This window comes from Canis lupus, chromosome 15, assembly GCF_048164855.1.
Source record: "Canis lupus baileyi chromosome 15, mCanLup2.hap1, whole genome shotgun sequence".
NCBI classification, from domain to species: domain Eukaryota; kingdom Metazoa; phylum Chordata; class Mammalia; order Carnivora; family Canidae; genus Canis; species Canis lupus.
The window spans coordinates 7,211,838-7,233,743 of NC_132852.1; the positions used below are offsets into that span (position 1 = coordinate 7,211,838).

At 44.2% G+C, this 21,906-nt stretch overlaps 1 protein-coding gene across 10 annotated transcripts; it reads left to right on the forward strand.

Annotated features, from left to right (window-relative positions):
- Positions 1–1,219: 1,219 nt before the first annotated feature.
- Positions 1,220–21,458, forward strand: LOC140604597 (zinc finger protein 705A-like). Of its 10 annotated transcripts, none has more exons than XM_072775827.1 (7): positions 1,232–1,301; positions 5,052–5,082; positions 8,234–8,319; positions 9,582–9,708; positions 10,418–10,513; positions 12,737–12,833; positions 21,309–21,458. In XM_072775827.1, exons 3-7 carry the CDS (start codon positions 8,308–8,310, stop codon positions 21,346–21,348), a joined length of 372 nt encoding a protein of 123 aa, XP_072631928.1. In that variant the 5' UTR covers positions 1,232–1,301; positions 5,052–5,082; positions 8,234–8,307; the 3' UTR covers positions 21,349–21,458. The 10 variants fall into 10 exon arrangements, with proteins under 10 accessions (XP_072631926.1, XP_072631928.1, XP_072631933.1 ...); XM_072775832.1 differs by lacking the exons at positions 1,232–1,301; positions 5,052–5,082 and adding exons at positions 1,676–1,786; positions 10,792–10,859; XM_072775831.1 differs by lacking the exons at positions 1,232–1,301; positions 5,052–5,082 and adding exons at positions 1,676–1,786; positions 10,792–10,859 and having other exon boundaries at positions 12,737–12,811.
- Positions 21,459–21,906: the final 448 nt, after the last annotated feature.

Here is a 21,906-nt window from a genome sequence, read left to right on the forward strand (position 1 = left end):
GTGTAGCCCCATACCGGACTGGAAGCATCATCCACGGCAAGGAGGAACCAATTCAGGTGCCAAATAACAGCCCCAGGCTCCAAAGTACAATCTCTTAAATCTTGACCTGAGGCATCCCCACAGGCCTCTACATGCCTCACCTGAACAATACCCGAGTCTCATAATCACCACAACCGGAAACACCCCTGCCTCAATCCCCGTGGGCCTCTGATGGGGCCTCAGGAAGGAGGCGGGTCCTCAGCCCTAGACCAGGTAGGAGCCTTCCCTGTTGTCTGAGAAACCACCAAGGCCTGGTGTATCCTGCCACCCCCATTCTCACCCTGGGTAATCCAGAAGACTTTTCAACTTGACCTTGGAGATCCCAGGTCCCCTTGGCCCCTCCATCCGAACACCCCGATGACCAGTCCTTCTTTCCTTATGATTCCTTTAATAAGGGGCACACATGTGAAGGAGTACATTCTTAAAAAAAAACAAAAACAAAAAAAAAAAAAAGGAAGACGCTCCATACATAGTCAAGGGTGAGCCACCCCCCAAAATGAGGCAAGCGCTTCCATTAAACTTGCACGGAGGCTGGAGGGAGAAGGGAGGTTTGGGATGCCAGATGTAGGACTTCGGTTTGGGTTTCTTTGGGAGAAGGGATCCCCGTGGCTCCTAGTCCTCTAAGAGGATGGCGAAGTTGCCAGCGATCCCCTGGAGTCAGGTTCCTGACCCTGTTCAGCCCTAGCGCTGATTGGACCATCCAGGGTGAGAGTGGATCAGCGATGAACCAGGGGGTTGCCTGTGTCTCAGGGGTGGGGAGGACAGTTTGTTTTTTTTATTGGGGAACATGATGAACCAAATCCCTGAGCGCACTCACTGCCGCAGAGGAGGCTGCTCGGCCTCCGGGCTGACAGGTGCAGCAGCGCGTGGGCCCTCACCTGAGCCTGCACACGGGGGAGCGTCCCGCCACCCGCTCATCACTACGGGGCACAGGCCTGCATGTCGGTAGGGAACCGTCCTCATTCCTGTTAGCGCAGGAGTTCCTAGGAGCCTCCATCTGTGACGGCTACACGGGCCCCTTGCCGCCCCTCCTCCCTGGGCTCTCGCCTCCCGGTCCCCCTGCGAGGACACCTGCCAGGATCGCACCCGGGACCCCGCGACTCGGAGCTCCCTGCGCTGCACCCGGCGGCCGGCAGGGGGCGCGCCGTCCCGCCGCCCGGGCCCACGTGGCGCGCATGCGCACTGCGTCCCGGCCCTCGCCGCCGCCTCTGCGGGAGAGCCGGAGCCACCTTCCCCGGGGACCGACCGGGGCCGCGCCTGCGGTGGGTGCCGTCCGCGAGCACCCCGACTGCGGGAGGGGCTGCCGGCCGCCGAGGGCGGGCCTTCGTCCGCAGGGAGGGAGAACTGGGTCTCGGCCGCCGCACGTGCTCCCTCGCCCTCCCGGGTGGCGTCGAGCCGGGTCGGGGGCGGAGGGGCCCGTCGTGCAGGGGCCCGCGGCGAGGTGGTGGCGGGCGGCGCCCGTGGGTGTGCATTCGGGCGGCTTTGTCGCGGCGGCGGCCGGCGGGGGGCGGGGCACCGGACCTAATGCAGCAGCCGTGAGACGGAACCGCGTGGGCGGGGGCGCAGGAGGGCCCGGGAAGTCGGGGTGTTGGGGCCGCCCGGCGGGCGGGAAGGGGGCACTTCCGGCGGCGGGCGGAAGGGGCCGTGCGTGCGTCGCTGCGCTCCCGGCTCGGGGGTCGTCGCCTTGGCGGGCGGGTGGTCGCGGGAAGCGGGAGCGGCGAGGCGGTGCTGGAAGGCGGGAAGGCAGGTGTGCGGAAGGTCGCGGCCGCGTGTGAAACGGCAGCGTTTGGTTCGGGCCGAGTCAGTTCAGTAGGGAGTGCGCCCCCAGGCCGCGGGGGAGGGTGGCGGGTGTGTGGAGCGCGGCCTGTCGGGTCCTGAGGGAGGGATGCCCTGTGCGCCGGGAGGGCGAGCAGCGCTGCGGGCGACGGGCGGGGGCGGCATCCCAGGGACCCGGACGGGGACCCTCGCAGCTAGGTTCCCGGCAGGGCGGAAGCGGGGACTCGGAGGGGTGGCGGTGCTCCCGGGCGTGCTCCCTGCTGAGCTCCTGCTGGTGCTCCCAGCCGAGCTCCCGGCGATGCTCCCAGTGGTGCTCCCTGCGGTGCTCCCGACCAAGCTCCTGGTGGTGCTCCCGGTCATGCTGCCGGGGGTGCTCTCAGCGATGCTCCTGCTAGTGCTCCCGGCGGTGCTCCTGGCGGTGCTCCTGGTGGTGCTCCCGGTCGTGCTCCCGGCGGTGCCCCCGGCCAAGCTCCTGGTGGTGCTCCCGGCCTAAATCCTGGCGGTGCTCCCGGTCATGCCCCCGGCTGTGCCCCTGGCCGAGCTCCTCAGGTGTTCCCGGCTGTGCCCCCGACCAAGCTCCTGGTGGTGCTCCCGGTCGTGCTCCCGGCGGTGCTCCCGGCCTAAATCCTGGCGGTGCTCCCGGTCATGCCCCCGGCTGTGCCCCTGGCCGAGCTCCTCAGGTGCTCCCGGCTGTGCCCCCGGCCGAGCTCCTGGTGGTGCTCCCGGTGGTGCTCCCGGTGGTGCTCCTGGCTGTGCCCCTGCCGGAGCTCCTCGTGATGCTCCCAGCGGTGCTCCTGGCTGTGCCCCTGGCTGAGCTCCTGGTGGTACTCCTGGCCATGTTCCCGGTGGTGCTCCCGGCTGTGCCCCAGCCAAGCACCTGGTGGTGCTCCTGGCTGTACTCCCGCGGTGCTTCCAGCCAAGCACTGGGCGGTGCTCCTTGCTGTGCTCCCAGTAGTGCTCCCAGCTAAGCTCCCGGTAGTGCTCCCTGCCCTGCTCCCAGTACTGCTCCCAGCTGTGCTCCCTACCGTGCTCCTGGCAGTGCTTCCACCGGTGCTCCTGGCCGAGCTCCCGGCTGTGTTCCTGGTGGTGCTCCAGATAGTGCTCCCAGTGATGCTCCCGGCTGTGCCCCCTACCGTGCTCCTGGCGGTGCTTCCAGCGGTGCCCCAGCTAAGCTCCCAGCCATGCTCCCAGGTGTACTCTCAGCGGTGCCCCCGGTAGTGCTCCTGGTGGTACTCCCCCGGTGGTACTCCCGGTGGTACTCCCGGTGGTGTTTCCAGCAGTGCTCTCATTGGTGGTGCTCTCATTGGTGTTCTCGGCAGTGCTCCCGGCAGTGCTCCCAGTAGTGCTCCCGGCCATGCTCCATGCCATGTTCCCAGTGGTGCTCCCGGCCATGTTCCCAGCGGTGCTCCCGGTGAGGGTGCGAGCCTTCACATTGGCTTACTTATCGCAGAGATGCCCTGTGACGTCTACATTCTCCATCTTCTGTTAAAACACGTTCTGCTTATACTCAAATGACTTATAAATTATGGCTCAAGTATCGTGAAAGGTCCTAATTTATCATTTTTAAAAAATATTTTTTTGGTATTTTATTTTTACTTATGGGGAGGAGGGGAAGGAACAGAGGGAGAGGGACAAGCAGACTCAATGCTGAGCACAGAGCCAGATCTGACTCCAAGGTCATGATCTGAGCTGAAACCAAGAGTCCAAGGCTTAACCAGCTTCACCACTTGGGTCCCCCAGGGGTCCTAATTTTATAATTTTTAAAATATGCATGTTAAGACCTATTTTTATTTATGGAGGGGAGGAGAAGGAGCAGAGGGAGAGGGAAAAACAGACTTAGTGCTGAGTGCAGAGCCCCATCTTATGACCCCAAGGTCATGACCTGAGCCGAAACTAAGAGTCCGAGGCTTAACCAGTTTCACCACCCAGGTCCCTGAGGGGTCCTAATGTTTTTAAAATCTTTATGGTCTTGACTTAGAGCCCATAAGACATAGATGAATGTCCTCGGAGAGATGCAGGGTGGCTTGGCTTTTTCGATTGTGTCAAAACATGTATGACCCTCAAAGTGTTCTGTTTCTTGACTATATTCTAGGTTTGAGAAGAAACAGCTCTTCTCTCATGCCCAGCCCCCTTTTTAATTTCAAAAATGTCACCAGTGTGTTTCTAGCTCAGTGTTTTTTTAAAACAAGTTCAAATATGGCAACAAGAGAGGAACAAGGCTCAAAGGTGCTCGCTCGGTAGGAAGGCATTAGTGAAGAGCAGCTTCCTGAATTAGCTACTTCTCACAGCAACTATGGATCAGCTGTGCAGCCTCTGAGCCCAGGGAATGGGGAGACTTGTCTCTTGGGTGCCAGCAACATCCAGGAAGGGTCTGCAGAAGAGCTTTTGAGGTGAAAAGGGGGCTTCCCAGGCTTGCAAAAATAACCTGTTCTGACTAGTAAGGAGAAAACAAGGATACATTTTGAGATTAGAAATTTAATCAAAGACAAGTAGTTAGAGATGAGCCAAAACTAAAATTCATTTTTTTTGCCTTCCTCTGACACCTTTTTTTTTTTTTACTAAATAGGGTAAAAATATATTGATTTCAGGTGTACAATATAATTCGATATCTGTATATATTGCAAAATGATCACATAGATGCAGATTTTTTCTATAATGATAATTTTTCTCTTAGGAGAGGCAGAGGGATAGAGAGAATCTTAACCAGGGCCCACCCCCAGCACAGAGCCAGATGTGGGGCTGTCTTACAACACTGAGATCATGACCGGAGCCGAAATTAAGAGTTAATTGTTCAACCAGGTGGTTTTATTGCAGATAGTCTTGTCAATAAAGAAAGGAACAAAGAAATACATAAATTCTTAGTGAGAAATTAGATGAATAATCTGAAGAAAAAAAAGTGAGGTTCTACTCAAGGCAACGAGGTGAGAAGGAACAACCTAGGTAATCATTTAAAGGAGGGATCTTTGAAGTATGGCATTTAATCTCAGACTGAAACTTGATGAGTATGAAGTGGCCATATATGTGTAGATATCAGGGAGGAAATGAAAGATAATAGTGATAAGTGTAGAGATAACAGTGGTGCTTAATTGCATGGTTCTGAAAAGTAATGTCAAAGATTAATCCTTGGACATCTGGTGGAACCATTATCAGACTTGAAAGACCAGAAGGGAAGAACTTTTTATTGTGGAAGAAGAGTTAATGGCTTTGTTTTGAAGTCTCTTTCCTTTTACATGCAGGTGGAGATTCCAGTACAGAAAAGGAATCTAGGTATGTTTTTAGTTATGGTTTACAGACAACAGTGGAAGAAATAGAAGCAAGTGAGTGTAGTGAGATTTCCAAGGTAGTCTATTGTAAGAGGAGATAAAAGAGGTACAATTGGGGGCACCTCAGTGACTCAGTGGTTGAGCATCTGCCTTTGGCTCAGGTCATGATCCTGGAATCAAGTCCCACATCGAGGCTCTCCCCACCCCCCACCCTATGGGGAGCCTGCTTCTCCCTCTGCCTATGTCTCTGCCTCTCTCTCTCTCTGTGTCTCTCATGAATAGATGGATAAAATATTTTTTTAAAAAAGGTATAATTGAACTTTGAGGGACAGCCCAGGTGGCTCAGTGGTTTAGCGCTGCTTTCAGCCCAGGGCCCGATCCTGGGGACCCGGGATTGAGTCCCATGTCGGGCTCCCTGCATGGAGCCGGCTTCCCCCCCCCCCTCTTTCTCTCTCTGTCTCATGAATAAATAAAATCTTTTTTAAAAATTGAACCTTGAGATCTATCAACTGTTGTTTGAGGAGGGCCTTGCAAAGAACTCCTGGAAGGAGTGATTAGACTCTTTGAAAGGCAATTACAAAACTGATCTATAGGAAAAGCCTACAGGAAAAAAGTTCCCAAATGAATATCATGTGCCAATACTGCTTTGGCTCCAAGTAAAAGGCCAAGAAACACTCGCTGGATTTAATTATGGGGAAATAACTAATCTTAACAAGATTTATTAATGTGGAAATTATAAGTGGTTTTTGTTAAGTCAAAGTAAGGGAATGTGAAGAAATTGTAAATAAGTACGTACTATTCAGGTTCATTTTGAAGGGAAAAGGTCATGTGTCAGCAACTAGATGTAAATTGATTTAGAGCAGGTTTTTCTTAGAAGAATGGAGAGACTAATTGAGTTAAAGGAGATGAATAGGGAAATGATGAAGGGGTTACTGGTAAAAGAAATTTGTCTTATAATCAATAACAAAATATTTGAAGGAGGAGGAAAGGAGAAGATAGAATTGAAGAAGCTGGATTTAATTAGGAATAGAGATTACTTTTCAGTTTTTACAAGAGCAGATATACTGATAGGTTGGAAATCAGGAATAATTGTAGGTTTCCTGCCAGGGAGCTGAAGTATTTCTTCAAATTATCAGGGTCATCTCTGTAGTAGGAAGTGAAACCGTTTTTGAAAGCTAAAGGAAAAGGTGAGAATTTGTGAGATTAGAGAACTGGAAAGGCATAGGAAATATTAACTTATTAATGAAGCATAGCAGAGTGATTTGTTAAGCCAAAGTAGGATGCCAGATATTAAGAAAAAGCTTTTGGGAGGTTTGTGAGCTTGTAATTAGAATAGCTCAATACCTAATTCTGAGCTGTGACGGTGCAGCCAAGGGAAGGTGAGCTGTTGGCATCATCTAAGATTAGCAGATTTTGGAAATGACTAAGGGGCATTAGAATTGTTGGTCTCGGTATGTATAAGTTGAAATAAGCAAATGTATGTTATGCTGATCAGCAGAAATTAGATGTGCGGGGCAACTCAGGGGCTCAGCGGTTTAGCGCCGCCTTCAGCCCAGGGCGTGATCCTGGAGACCTGGGATCAGTCCCACGTTGGGCTCCCTGCATGGAGCCTACTTCTCCCTCTGCCTGTGTCTCTGCCTCTCTCTCTCCCTCCCTCCCTCCCTCCCTCCCTCTTTCCCTCTGTGTGTGTGTGTGTCTTGTGAATAAATAAATAAAATCTTAAAAAAAAAAAAGAAATTACATGTGGGGGCTGATTTTGGAAATTAGAGTCCTGAACTGGAGATCTCCCCATAAGAGATCCTAGACATGGGGAGATATTGTAGGAAAGGCTGCAAGGAGGATGTTTTGAGGGAGGAGTCTCTGGTCATGGATCTGACTGTAGATGTAGTCAGGTAAAACTGGTTCTGGTGTCTAGTGTCCTTCAAGATGAAATCCTTTAGTTATTTGACAGAGATAGGCAAAACTAATTTTAAATTCTTGCTGTCAGTTTTTAACCATGTAGTTATGTCATAAATAAAATTTTCTGAACTTGTGCAAATTACTTGTTAAATGTGTGAGTAATCCATAAAAACAGGATTATTATTGAATATTAAGTAGAATGTATGTCAACATGTATGTAAACTCTACTTATAGAGCTTAAATTAGTATCAGTAGTAGTTTTCTTTTTCCAGGTCCTCAAGGTTAGTGGGTTTTAATCATATCCTATTCTTGACATCAGTGTTTGTTGATGCAGTGTATTTATTTATAAACATTGTTTGAGGTAGTGCTGTAGGGGTAACAAATTATTTTATATACTTAAATTATGAAATGCAGAGATCATCTTGTTGATAAAAATGACTAAAACTCCAGACCCCAAGAAGTCAATAAATTAACTCTAAAACTAAACCCCTTCCCTCTACATTTTATAAGCCTATCTTCTCTGTGGGGATTATGCAGCAATCCCTACTATGTAGTATTATGACATACATCCTCCTGCCTCTTTCCCATGCACGAGGTTGTATGTGCTAGCTTGCATGATGAGAATCACTGAATACTTGAGCAGGATTTGGGTCTTTAAAATGTTCCAGCCCACCTTTAAAGAGATGCCATAGTTGCTTGGCCACATATCCAAGGCCATGACATATACAGTTGGGTTGAGGCACTAACACTGCCTGAATCCTACATGTGGAGGAGCCACAGTAACTGAGGGCAGCTTGCTTGAGGGAGAACATGGGGCACTCATGAGCTGAGATGGGTGTTGAAAACAATGCCAGTGGACCTCACTAAGAATGATAAAATAGGAAATTCCAAAATGCTGTCCTGAGTTATGGATACAAGAATCTCCATGTGACAGGACTCAGGTTCTCCTGAGATTTGGGTCAGAGATGGAAATAAGTAGAACCTCTAAAGACCAAGTCTAATTAAACTAGACATACCTGTGCTTTTGCTAGCTCTTTAATGGCGATATTATATCTTCTTTACGTGCATAACAGGCAAAGACTTCTTATTGAAGTCTTTGATTCTTGGAGAGGGGAGTCCCCTCCCTGTTTGTCCTTGTTTACTCTGCAGGTACATGTGAGTTGGACTGTGAGTGGGGGGAGATCTGCAGATTGAAGATGAGCATATTTAGGAATATTGGAAAAGACAAGTCTCATGGGTTCTTTCTCTTTCCTCAGCTTTGTCTGCTTAGTTATTGGACTGTCCCTTGGTGAGAATACACAGGAAGAAAGGGGCAACTGAGTTCTAGACAATGCAAGCACAGGTGAGTAGGACTTGCTCTTCCTCATGGATACCTGGTTTGCCAGGGACTGAGCAGATTGTTTGTGCCCCTATGAAATATTATTGCCAGTCACACTTCACCAGGACTCAGGGAGGGCTGTGGCAGGTCAGGTTTGATCGAGAAATAATCTGATACCCAGTTTTACTCTACTGTGTTCCCCATCCCTTAAAGATGTCCTTGCAGAAAAGTTATTTCTTCTTATCCATCCCATGATCCCAGCTGAGAAGTGACTCACTGCTTAACCAGCTTAGTGTCTGCAGTGGGCTTAGGCCTATGGTGAACACAGGTGACAGAAATGAGAGTAAGTGGGAGCTTACCACCTGTGGGGAAGCAGAGGTTCCTTCAGGTGAGTTCGGTCCATCCAGGGTTTCAGATGCTGCAGAGGAGGGCCCTACAGCATTGAGACTGGGGGTGGGGAGCAAGAGAGAAATGAGGAATCATTGATTTATTTTCTCCAGTTTTTAACTTACTAAAGTTTTTATGGAATATGTTTGAGCACTTTAATAACTTAAAGAAAAATTCTTCTTACCACTCATTCCCAACAACCCTAGTACTGTCTTTGTGAATTTGTCCATTGTTAAAAATTCGTTCAAATTTGAAAACAAATGTCTGGTGAGTAATATATTTCTAATTTGGGCTGTACATTGAGAAGGATTATAATAGAATAAAACCGAGGGTCCTGTAGCAAATTTTGCAGGACTGGAAGGATCAGGTTCAGTTGAGAAGCTTCCAGTACACATTAGCATATAGATGGGGTGACATTACAGGAGGGACAGTGATAAGCAATGCTCAGAAGTGCCTGAGAAGATTGAAATGGACGGGCAGGCTAGGACATTCCTTACCTACAGCAGTCTTATGGCCCCTGGGGTTCTGCTTCCGGATTGTACATCTTACACTTTATCATGAACGTGTGTGCCATGTAGAGATGAGCGAGGCCTCATTTGCTTATCCATGTCATGTAGGAGCCCCCACTCAGTCCTGCGGAAAGTAGGGCAGTGCCATGTCCCAGGTATTTCCAGCACACCTCATGAGATAATTGTTTATCATGAAGTCATGTTTGCAAAGTGTGTTTATATTTCTGTAAATATGTGTGAAAGATACATGACAAGGCAGCATAGAGAAGCATTGGACTGGGACCCTGGACACAGCATGACCTTTCTGTGTACAGCACTATCACGTCCAGTACACCTCCATGGCCCTTGGCAGGGAAGGCCCCAACTGCATCAACATGTCTGATGTTTTAGGAATCAGTGACCTTCAAGGATATAGCTGTAGACTTCACCCAGGAAGAGTGGGCCCTCCTGGACACGTCCCAGAGAAAGCTGTACCGAGATGTGATGCTGGAGAACATCAGTCATCTGGTCTCCGTGGGTGAGTCTGCCAACACTGGTGTAGTTATTTAGCAAGTATCCAGCTTTCTCATATCCCCCTTCCCTCTAAGCCTTTATTCAGATTCTTTTACGGTTCTTAAAACTACTTGAACATTATTTATTTATTTACTGATGTACACATATTTTGTCACCCCAAAATAATATATACTTTTCCTGACTCCTCTTTCATGTCTGTCCTGCTTTGGGACTTCTGATGCCCAGTAGTGTACTGGAAATTCAGTGAATATTTTAAGTGAATGAAAGCACTAAGCATTACTAAGTAACTATTCTGCTCTCCACACTCAACTGGTTAAATACCCATTTATGAAAATAATATCTATTATCTCTTTCTGGAAAGAAATCAGTTGAGGTGCAGCTTGTGTGTACTTAGTTTTTTAAAAAGTTAATTTCATGCTACTGTAGGAACAAAAAATTTTTCCTTTGTTAAAAACACTAAGATTCTTCGCTCTATTTTTGACCTGGGTCCTACATATCAGTAGCCAGAAAATCTCCCCATGTTGGCCCAGTGTCAGGATCTTCTTCCTGCTGTGCTGAAGGACCTTGATATTTTCAGCGTTCAAAGTGTTCCTCCTTGGGCTCTGCTTCACTGGTCCTTGTTCTTCCTTGGTATCCTACCCTGAGATTAAAGATCATTGATATTTCTCTGCACAGAATCTAAAATTGATATGCCTTTTCCTCCCCACAAACAGGGTATCAACTTTGCAAATCAGATGTGATTTCCCAGTTGGAACAAGGAGTGGAGCTGTGGAGAGAGGGAAGAGGATTTCCCCAAGGCCTGAGTCCAGGTGAGCTCCAGGCTTGTGTATGCACAACACCAGGAAGATCCTGTTATGAGGAGAACAGGATCAGGGACATGTCAGCAGCAGACATCTTATTTCAATCCTGAAAACACTTTATCATTTTCACTTTCCTGAAATACATTTCAACTCACTGATACATTCCTTCTTTTCACATCTTTCCCCTCTGTAAGGGTCAGTATTTGAAATGCACACAGGCCTTGCATTTTCAACAGTTTCCATGCTCTCGTGCACAGTAGCAGTTCGTTTTGTTTATATTATTTCAGATAGGAAAAGTAGTCTTAAGAGACAAGAAGACATCTGCAGAAAGGACTCATCTGATTGCATGTCAGTGGTAAGTTTTCGGGGGGTGAACCCTCCCTTAACAGTAAAGACATGGGAGCTAACAGATTTTAGAATGCAGCACATGACCAATTTCAGTTGGGTATAAACACTCCCCCAGCAGAAAGCTTTGGGTGGTTTGAATTTAGGGAGAAAATTAAGGTGTTGCACCAAGCCACTACCTGGATTCTTATAAAAGGACAGCCACATAAACATGGCTCATGCATCTAGTCTTTGAAACTAATGAAATGCTTCATGTAAATCTGATAGTCCTGCAGTTGAGATGTTATGAAAAAGGAAATCTCTTGTAGAAAATAACATGCATGGCATATGTAAATAACAGTGAAGATGTTAACAGGAGATGTTCACTGCATGATCAACATAGGAGTCGTGTAGAGAAAAGAATTAATGAATGTATATGAGAAATTCTTTAACAGCCTCACATCTTCGAACAGCAAAGATTTCACACTGGAAAGGATGCTTATGAATATGATGAATATCGGGAAGTTTTCACTTACAGATCCACAGTGATTCAGTGTGTGCTAAGTCACATGGGGAAGGGAACCCTGTACATGTAAGGAACTCCACCAGAGCACTCACCTTTCCATACACAAAAGGACACACACTGGAGAAAAACCCTACAAATGTAATGAATGCGGGAAATGCTTCAGCCAGAAGGCTATTGTTTACTCACAGCAAAGAATCCACACAGGAAAGAAACCTTTTAAGTGTAAGGGATGTGGGAAAGGATTTCTTCACAGCACTTAGCTCTATTTATATTAGAGAACTCATACAGGAGAGAAATCCTATAAATGTAATGAATGTAGGAAAGGAGTCCATCAGAGCCCTCAGCTAGGTATACACCAAAGAACACACACCAGAGAGAAACCCTGTAAATGTAATGAATTTGGGAAACACTTCAGCCGAAATGCTAATTTTAAAAAATGCTAATTTACATTCACACATAAGAAGTCACAGGGAGGAAATCCTACATCTGTGATAAATGTGGGAAAAGGTTTCTATCGTCCTTCCTCCTTTAGTCAACATTAAAGAAATCACACTGAAGAAAAGTCATAGGAATTTCTTGGCCAAAACTCCAGCTTTAAACAGCGTGAGCAATTTTATACTTGAGAGGAGCCCAGTATATGAAATCAGTGTGTCCAGAATGCTAGATAAATGTCTTACTTTTCTGTTAAAATAATCACATAGAATGGAAACCATTAGTCTCTGACCTTAGTTCATATGAAAGAACCCATATTCTAAATGTAGGGAAGAACTGACTTCAGACTTTGACACACACCAGAGAGCTCAATTGTATGTGTACAGTCCTGTGTACAGGGGGAGAAATTTTATGTGTACAGTCCTGTGCCTTCACAGTGTGCCATCATTTATCATCTATCCTTAAACACCAAGAGCAAACTCTACAGCAGAGACTACAGGCTCTGTCGAGAGTCCTGAAACCCACACTTCATCAGAGTGTTGGACTTTGCTAAACAATGTAAGATGAAAACAGAGATTTGTGCTGTGATCAGGAATGTTTTGTGAAGGACTTGTAACAATAAAACATTGGAATAAATTATTTCAATTAGATTAGTACTTGAAATCAGTAAAAGTATTTCCTCAAAAGTCTGTTTTTCAGTTTATATTTTTATGTAGCTTTAGCCATAATTACAGAGATTTGAGTCAATCACAAAATAACCTAGATAAACTGGAAGGTTGTGATACAAAATAATATGATTTAATTGTATCAGTGTTTAAAAATATACATACATGGTAAAAATTAATACAAACATAGAAGAATAAACATTTGATTTGTGAATTTGTCCATTGTTAAAATAATACTTCTCTTTTTAAAATATCTGGACTGTTGGTGTTTTCCTTGTTGTACAGCGACAAGCAGTCCTATCTTGAACAAGTCGAGGGAAAGAGGGGATGGAAAGCCAGGAGACCACGGCAGAGGGAGAAGTGAGTACAAGTGGGTGAAGAGGCAAGTACATGGCTGGCACCTGAGGCACCAGGTGCTGTTGGAGCTGGGATAGATTAAAGGGAGCATTTGGTGACTGTAGGGTTCAACAAAAGCAGAAAGGAGGGAAAGCCATGGGAGCCAAGTTACTTCATGAGGATGCAGAAGAGGGCATCTGGAGGTGGACTCAAGGTCATAGAGAGGCCACGATACTGAAAGTGACCTGAGCAGGGGAAGAGCAGGGCTTTGTGACACGTACTGGTGACCCAGAATGTGCACAGGCCTCAGGAAGAGGGTCCAGGTAGGTTAAAGGATGGGATAGAAGAATATGGGGTATACTGAGAGAGCACAGGAGTCCTATCTGAGGTGAGAGATTGGGAGGGACAGTGGTAGAGGGTCTGGGTAGAATGTAAGTCTTTTTCTTCTCCTCTAGCGCTTTCTTTAAACCCCCACACAGTTATTGCATATAAATTAGAACCTCAGACTCTGGGTAATTTTGCTAATTTGTCCCCAAGATTATGCTCCCTTGGGTTCATACCTGTATAAATTTCTCCTTTTGCTTCTGGACCTTTGAATGTGGTGTAATATCATTCTCCTCATTATATGGCAATGGGGAAGGGGTTTTGCAGATGTCTTAAGGTTTCTAACTGGTTGATTACGAGATAGTAACAAGGGAGTTTTCCCAGAATAAGCATAACCTAATAAGGCAAGCCATTTTGAAGAGGATCTGCAGGTCAGAGACAGAAGATGTCAGAGAAACGTGAAGCCAGAGACAGTCTGCTGCTGGCCCTGAATATGTGAAGAGAGGAAAACCAATAAAAGTAACCTATAGGGGGTGGAGAGGAATATTGAGTAGATGGTAGGAGGAGGACACTTTTTTTTGGTATACTCCATGAAATTAAGGTCAACAAGGATGAGTGGAAAAAAATTGAAAAACAAAGGAGCCAAAAAAAAAAAAAAAGAAAAACAAAGGAGCCTAACATCAAATAACTAGCATAATCATGAAATAAAATAAATTCAAGTAATTTTTGAACATGGTGTTTTTACTATATACACTCAAGTAAAATACAGAAATACTTGCAAATTATCTTTATGCCTATTTGATTTTTTTTTCCAGTGGTGTGAATGTAGCAGTTTTGGAAGGTTTTTTATGTGTTTTATGATTATGTGATTAAATATTTAGGTTGTTCAGCCAAAGTTTTACCTGATAATGGAAAAAGGAGACACAAATATTTGAGGAAGAAGATATGTCTTAGGGCATTGGATTGGAATTAGACTTAATTAAAATGAATCAATGATATGTATTCTTGTGCATGTGTGCAGACCTGCTATGTGCTTCCTGACCCTGTCCCCTGAAAGGGCCTAGAAGCAGGGATACCTCAGTCACAATGACAAATCACTCAAATACTAGTTTCTAAATTTTCACTATGTGTGTTAGGAACTAGGCTTCCTTGGAGAAAGAGTTGATTGAGGCAGGCAAATACAGGATCGGTATTGAGGATGGAAAGTAGGTATCTTCTGCAAAGTAAGAAAGTACTCAAAAAAAGGGAGGGTTGGACCAGTGAAAAGGAAATGGGGCAGATCAAAGGGGCCCCCTATTGGGGAGAACCACATCAGCAACATAATAAAAATAATGGGTTTTTTTTTAGCACATTGAAAGATTCACATATTTAAGCACATACGTGCCTCTATATGTGGAGGGAAATGAAACTCTGTTTATAGTAGAATAGTGACTAAAAACAGAATGGTAGGAAAAAGATCACCACTTAAAACTACCATAGTGAAAAAGGTTAGTGTGTTAAGTAAACACTTTAAGCATGTAATTGAAATTTACACCATCAATGAAAAAAAATCATGTGAAGTATTGATACTGTGTAGCTACTGGTATAAATCACTGAGAAAGACCAAATGTCACTTGTGTAGTGTTCCTGAAAAATGAAAATAAAAAGAATGAGAATAACATGTAAACTAAATCTCACCATAAGAAAACAGAAGGAAACACCATTTTGAGAAATTGTGGTAAACTGGCTCATACTCTATAACTCTACAAAAATGACAATTTCCTTGAAGACAAAGCTGAAAAATGTTCTAGAGCACAGGAAAGTAGCAAGATCATTAAAAGCAATCTTTGATCCAAAATTGGATCCTAGAGATTGGAAAATTTAATAGCATTTATATTAGCACCAAAAGAAATAAAATACTTAGGATATATTTAACATAAGTATAAGTAGATCTCTACTCTGAAAACAAAATATTTTGAAAGAAATAAAGTCTACTATAAAAAGAAAATTCTGAAACGCCATGAAAGTTATTATGGAATAGGAGATTTAATATTAGATGGCAGTTCTCCCAGATTTACCTACAGATTGAGTGTTATCTTTATCACAAATCCAACTGGCCCTAAAATGTACATGGAAATGCAAGGACCCAGAATAAACAAAACAATCTTGAAAGGAAAAATTGACTACTCACATGTCTCTCTTTGAAGTATTACCACAAAGCACATTAATCACGACTCTAGCACTAGAATAATAGACTTCCTTTTAAGTGGACTAGAAGCAAGAGTTCAGGAATAAATCCTCATAGTCAATTTATTTTTGACAAATGTTTCAAGAATATTCAGTATAAGATATAATAGTTACTCTAACAAATGATACAGGAGCAACTAAGCATCCCATATACAAAGAAAAGAAATTGTACCCCTACCTAACCTAACATAAAAAAAAAAACCCAAATGGGTGAATTAGCTAAATATAAGAGCTAATGTCACAAACTCTTAGAAGAAAACAAAGACAAATGTTGGTGTTCTTGGGGACACCTGGCTAGTTCAGTCAGAAGAGCATGTGACTTAATCCCAGGGTCATGAGCTCCACATTGGGTGTACAGATTACTAAAAACAGTAAAATCTATGATTAGGCAATATCAAAAGCACATGCAGCCAAAGAAAAAAATTGATAAATTGGGTTCATTGAAGTGAAAATGCTTGTGCTTCAAAGGACACTAACAAAGTTGAAAGACATCCCACACGATGGGAGAAAATAATGGCAGGGGATCCCTGGGTGGCTCAGCGGTTTAGCACCTGCCTTTGGTCCAGGGCACGATCCTGGAGTCCTAGGATCGAGTCCCACGTCGGGCTCCCAGCATGGAGCCTGCTTCTCCCTCTGCCTGTGTCTCTGCCTGCCTGCCTGCCTCTCTCTCTCTCTCTCTCTCTCTCTCTATCTCACATGAATAAATAAATCTTAAAAAAAATAATGGCAAATCAAAGATCTGATGAGAGTGTGGTATCCAGAATTCATAATTCTTACAACTCAAAAATTGTCTAAATAATAATCCAAATTTAAAAGCAGGCAAAAACCTTGAAAAGATCTTTTTCCAGTTGAAAAGTGATCAGTAAGAATACAAAAAGATGCTCAAAATCATTAGTTATTCAGGAAACATGAATCAGAACTACAATGAGATACCTTCACACTGCTACTAGGATGGCTGCTGCAAGACAGATGGTGAGTGTTTGAGAGGACGTGAAAAAGCCGGAACTCTCATGCGCTCCAGGTAGAAATGTAAAGTGGTGCAGCTGATGTGGAAGGCAGCCTGGCAGTCCCTCCTCAAAAGGATAAGAGTTACCATATACTCAGCAATTCCATTTCTATGGATATATCCATAATTGAGAACATGCTCACACAAAAATGTACATGTGAGTGTTCTTAGCAATTTTCATAATAGTCAAAAAAGTGGAGACACCCTTAATACCCATAAATTGAGGAATGAATCAGCAAAATGTGCCATGGTCATACAATGAAAAGTTACTCAACTATTAAAACAAGAATGAAATGCTGAATCTGTGCTCTTAACATTGATGAACCTTGAAAGCATCATATTAAGTGGAAGAGGCCAGACACAAAAGATACACACCAGGTACTTGGTTCATGTGAGACGTCCAGTTAGGCGCACAGAGGCAGAGTAGATGAGTGGTTGTCAGGGACTGGGAGGAGGGGAGGAAGAGCGAATGACTGCTGATGGGCACAGAGCTTCTTGGAGGGTGACAGAAATGTTCTGTAATTCGTGGTGATGCTAATAGAGCCTTGTGGATATACTAGAAACACAGTTGAAAGAGTGAATTTTATGGAATGTGAATTCTACCTCAGTTGAAAAAGATGACACCAGCTAAAGAACAAGAATCATGGGATGACACATGCTTTCTTATGGAAGGAGATGATCTTGGAGCTGGGAGAGCGCAACAGGATATGAAATGTCCCCATGGCTGCCGAAGAAAGCAGTGGAGCCCACAGGTCGCCCATGGATTTAGGGCCCGGGAACGTCGGAGCAGCAGTGTAGGCTCCTCTACGTGCAGCCTTCCCCCCCTCCTAACTCCAGGAGTGGGGTCCACTAGCTCCCTAAAGAGTTAACTTCTCTCATTCTTGAAATCATTTCTGATTTCAAATCTCATTTCTGACTTTTTCTCTAGGAACTCCCAACTCAGAAATGAAATGAGTAAAATAGGAGGCAACCCTGAACTTTTATTTGCCTGCTTGTTTTGGTTGTTGGCCAGAGGGGCAACACATCACCAGAGAGGACGGTCGTAGTATCATGACATGTGGAATTTGGATGGAAGATGTTTGAAACATCGGCATCTTTTACATGATTTGCTACTAAATGTAGAAGCAGTCGTGAGGCACCTTTTGGCTGCTTTCTTGTGGAAGGTGCACATCTGTTTTTGCAGAAATATAATATGGACGCAAGCAAGTCGGTGTAACAACAGTTCAGTAGAAATGTGACTCTGATCCATCTGTCACCTCAACCACGAGCATCTGCCTCGAGGTTCCCTTTTTGGCTCTGTTAGAACCCCATCCCAGACACCATGGCTGCAGTTGGAATTGCCCCTCATTGAGAGTTGGCAGAAAATGTAACGGAGGACTGAGCACAGGGACTGAAGACTCATGAGCAGGGGCCACAGCCCCAAAAGAGCAGTTTCCTCTCTGTCTCCCAACACTGTGATGCCTTGGCATCTGCCTCACGGCCTAGTGCCTTAGTGGATGGGGACCTGAGGGACAGACACATCTGAAAACACCTTTTCTTTGCTCCTGTCACTCCAGGGTGCCAACCAATGATGGCATATTGTCTTCCTCATTCCCTGTATTTGTGCTCACACATGTCCACGACCAGCAGTGTGTCCTGGCTCCACTGTGTACCAGTGCTCACTGGGACTTACAGCTCAGTGTATCGATTTGCGCTGGGATATTGCATTTAAACATTGAGAACACAGGTTCAGGTTTGTGAAGGTGTGTGTGCCTTTGTATACCTGCGTATGTTCACATTTTATACCTAGCTGTTAACGACCTCCCGCCAAAGACTACCCGGAATGCACCTGCGATTGAACAAAAATTGGATTCATTACTCCTTTCATCTAGAGACAAACTTCAAAATGAGACTTTGGAATATTTCATTAAGAAGGTGTTAGAAAGGAGACACCTGAGTGGCTCAGCGGTTGAGCGTGATCCCGGGGTCCTGGGATTGAGTGCTACGTGGGGCTCACTGCATGGGGCCTGCTACTCCCTCTGCCTGTGTCTCTGCCTGCCCCACCCCCCACCATGAATAAATAAATACTTTTTTAAAAAGGTGGTAGAAGGGCCTCATTTTCACTTGTGTTAGTTATTTTGGGGAGTGAGTTAAAAGAAGCAGTGATTCGATTTAGATTATTCGCTGTCAGAAAGCAGGGCTAATTGGTTAGTGTCTTAGGAAATCTCTGCGGAGGCATGAATAGAATAAGACAAGTGTCATTTGTAAAGAAACAGTCTTACAAAGGCTGGGAGTGGGGAGTGGTGGTACTTTGTGGCTTGGATGATGTTCATACTTTGTCGTGTCCAGACATGATAAGTGGGTGGAATGGTCTGTCTGCTGATCCATCAGGGTCATATGATGGTTTTAAGTGATGTTGATGTTCTGTGTCATCGTTGCGGCTCCTCAGGAGCACACCACGACCTAGCAGAGGGTACCACACGGGTCCGTGGGTGACGTGGTTTGCCTTTATCCTCTTTCTTCAATTTAAAGAGAAGTAGGAGCAGAGGTGAACTGGAGGATTGGGGTATTTGTTCTGGACTGTAGGTTTATGGTAAAACCAGAAGGGGAATAAAAATCTGACTGAAAACAATGGAGCCACGTGAGCCTGAGTGCAGGAGGAAGGAGCTGGGCCTGGGGTTACAATGACCTTCAGCGGAGGGATAGCCGGTGCCAGGTGGCCCCTGAGCCTTGGTCCTTTCTCGTTAGGGATGATCCCTCCTCAGGATCTGCTCAGTTGGTCCCTCACGTTCCCTTTGTATTGAGAACAGCTGTCCGGTGCTCCCTGCCCTCCAGCTCTCTCTGCACCCAACTCAGTCCCAGCTGCCAAATGCCAGCCCTGGACGATTTTAAGGCTGGAAAGTGTTGAGACTCCCTCACTGCCAGATGCTGTCTTGGAGAGGGTGGGAGAAAGACTGAACAGCGAGCCACACTCAGGTGTCACAGTGACTTCCCTGTGCCACATTGGAGAATATGCCCAATAGTAAGTGAACAATTTCTCCATGAAAATTATTTTGTATGGAATGTTCATGACAGTGAAAAGTAGTTGAAATAAAAACTTAAAAATATAAAAACTCAAACCCTTGGCTTTTCCTCTGAAAATCAATGGTGTAAACTGTACATGATGTGGCCAAATGAAATGACACTGCCCATGGGCTCGGCCTGGGCAGGGCCCGTGAGCGAGGGTGCTTGGGGACAGGTTCAGGTCACATACTTGGGATGCTCAGTTGGCTTCAGAGTCGCTCTTCTCTGAGCTTGGGGGCTGTGTCTCCTAGAGAAAAGTTGTTTCAAAGGTTTATGTTTACCTTTGTGAAGCTAGTTTTTACCTGCTTTGAGGGGATCAATGGTAATTTTCTCCTTTAGGTAGACAAATCTCCTTTCTGTTTCCTGAACTTCTCTAGGTTTTTGATTCAGGAGAATATGAGTAATTACTAAATCCTATTGAATGATCCTGTAGCATAATACAGGAACATGATGGCATTTTGTTATTGTCACTTTTGAGTAGGAATTATTATATTTTAGAATATATTACAGGTTAGCAATTTTTTAGAGAACTAGGATAGTGGAAAAATATAAATGTATCTTAATTTATGTATGATGTCCATTGGTGATTCGTGTGGTAATATGTGGATTCTTATGTTCCAGTCAGAAAGAATAAAATAATTCTATTTTAAACTTCTTAGGGTCTGTCATCTGGCCACATTTCATACTGGGCTCATTCATGCACTACAGAACTGTGAATGTTTAGGGAAACTTTTCCACAACAAAATTGAGTAATTACATAAAATTATATTTAAGTATAAGCAATTATTATGAAATTTGAAATAGTATAAACACAAAAATATTTTTATGGCATGGGCCAAATGTTGATGAAAATAGTAGATAGTATCTTGAATATTCAAATAAAACACTCTCTACCAGAAAATGATACATTTACAGTGTGCCATAGTGTGCACCACTTAACATTTCAAGTGAGAACTTCAACTAGTATTAGGAACTCTTCATAAATATAGAGTGAATAGTAATCGTTTTATTATGTGGAAAATGAAGAGACATTAAACTATAACTTCCAGATATTTCATTCTTTTGAAAATACAGTTTTTAAAAAGTTAATCAGCACAGTGGATTCTTAGGGCAGTTAAAATATTCTGAATGATGCTATAATTATGGGTTTATGTTGTTAAACATTTGTCCAAACCCACAGAATGTACAACAGCAGAGTGAACCCTGAGGTAACTGTGGGCTTTGGGTGATGATGATGTGTCATGTGGGTCTGTCCTTGGTAAAAAACAAAAACAAAAACCCTACCCTCTGGTGAGGGATGCTGATAGCCGAGGAGGCTGTGTGTGTGCAGAGGCAGGCAGTAGAGGGGAAATCTCTGTACCGTCCCTTCAATTTTGCTATAAACCTAAAGCTGCTCTGAAAAAATACTTGAAAAGTGAAAGCTTCCTTCCATGAAAATCATTTTGTATGGAATATTCATGACCATGAAAAGTGAACCAGAAAATGCCAAGACTTTAAGAACATCACTTTCTTTGTTGGCCAAACAATGTCTCACATAACTTCTATATAGATATTTTTGAGAAATTTAGCATTCCATTAAAATTGTATTGGTATTATGTGTTATATCAAACTAACAGAAATTAGTAATGTAGAATACATTAAGAGTACTTCATAATTTGATATTAATAAAGTGCAATTGTTTTAGTAATTACTGAATAATCTAGTAGTATAGTATAAGCATAGATTATGTATAGTGTTATTGAAACATACTTCTATGTTTACAATTAGAATATTTTGTTATAATTGAATGTTATCACTACTATATAAATAATATTGCAGTTATTATATTATTATTCAGATTCACCCTTCCATTTTAATATTAGATGTTTTATCATAGTTTAGTTCTACCAAAATCTTCTCATTGGTTTTTCTTTTGAATTTCAGACATGACTGGTCAGCCTGCCATGGAATCCTGCTGTTCTGAAATCTGAGGTTCCCACTGCCTGGGTGCTGCAGGAGGAATTGTAACTTTGTTTCACCCCAGTCATATTTGATTCTTAATATTTTAATTAAAACAATTTTTAAATTTGAAAATCCCTAAGAATATTCTCTTCACTAAATGGTATGGATTGGTGTGGATTACCTACAGTTCTCGTTTACTCCAGAGATGCTTTTCAGAACTCTTCCATAAACGTGTAGTTGTGAATCACTAGTTGGTGACCTTTCTCTGGGCTATAGTTTTCCCCTAAAGAACAGCTGTGGAATTTATCTTCAGGAACTTATAAGCTGAGTAAGGGATGCCTTTGCATTTTAAATATAATGTCAATATTAATCAGCCAAGGACTGCCTTCCTCCATGGAAAAGACTAGAAACTGGGTGATTGTTCTTGCCATAGTTCAGGCTGATGTACTCAGACTACTACTGGGCTGGGTACTGTGATGAGAGTCACTGAGCAGTGGGTGAGGGAAACTCGTGTACTCAAATGGCTTTTTCTCTGAGTTGGGAACACCAGAACAGTTTTGGAGACTGGTACCTGTCATTC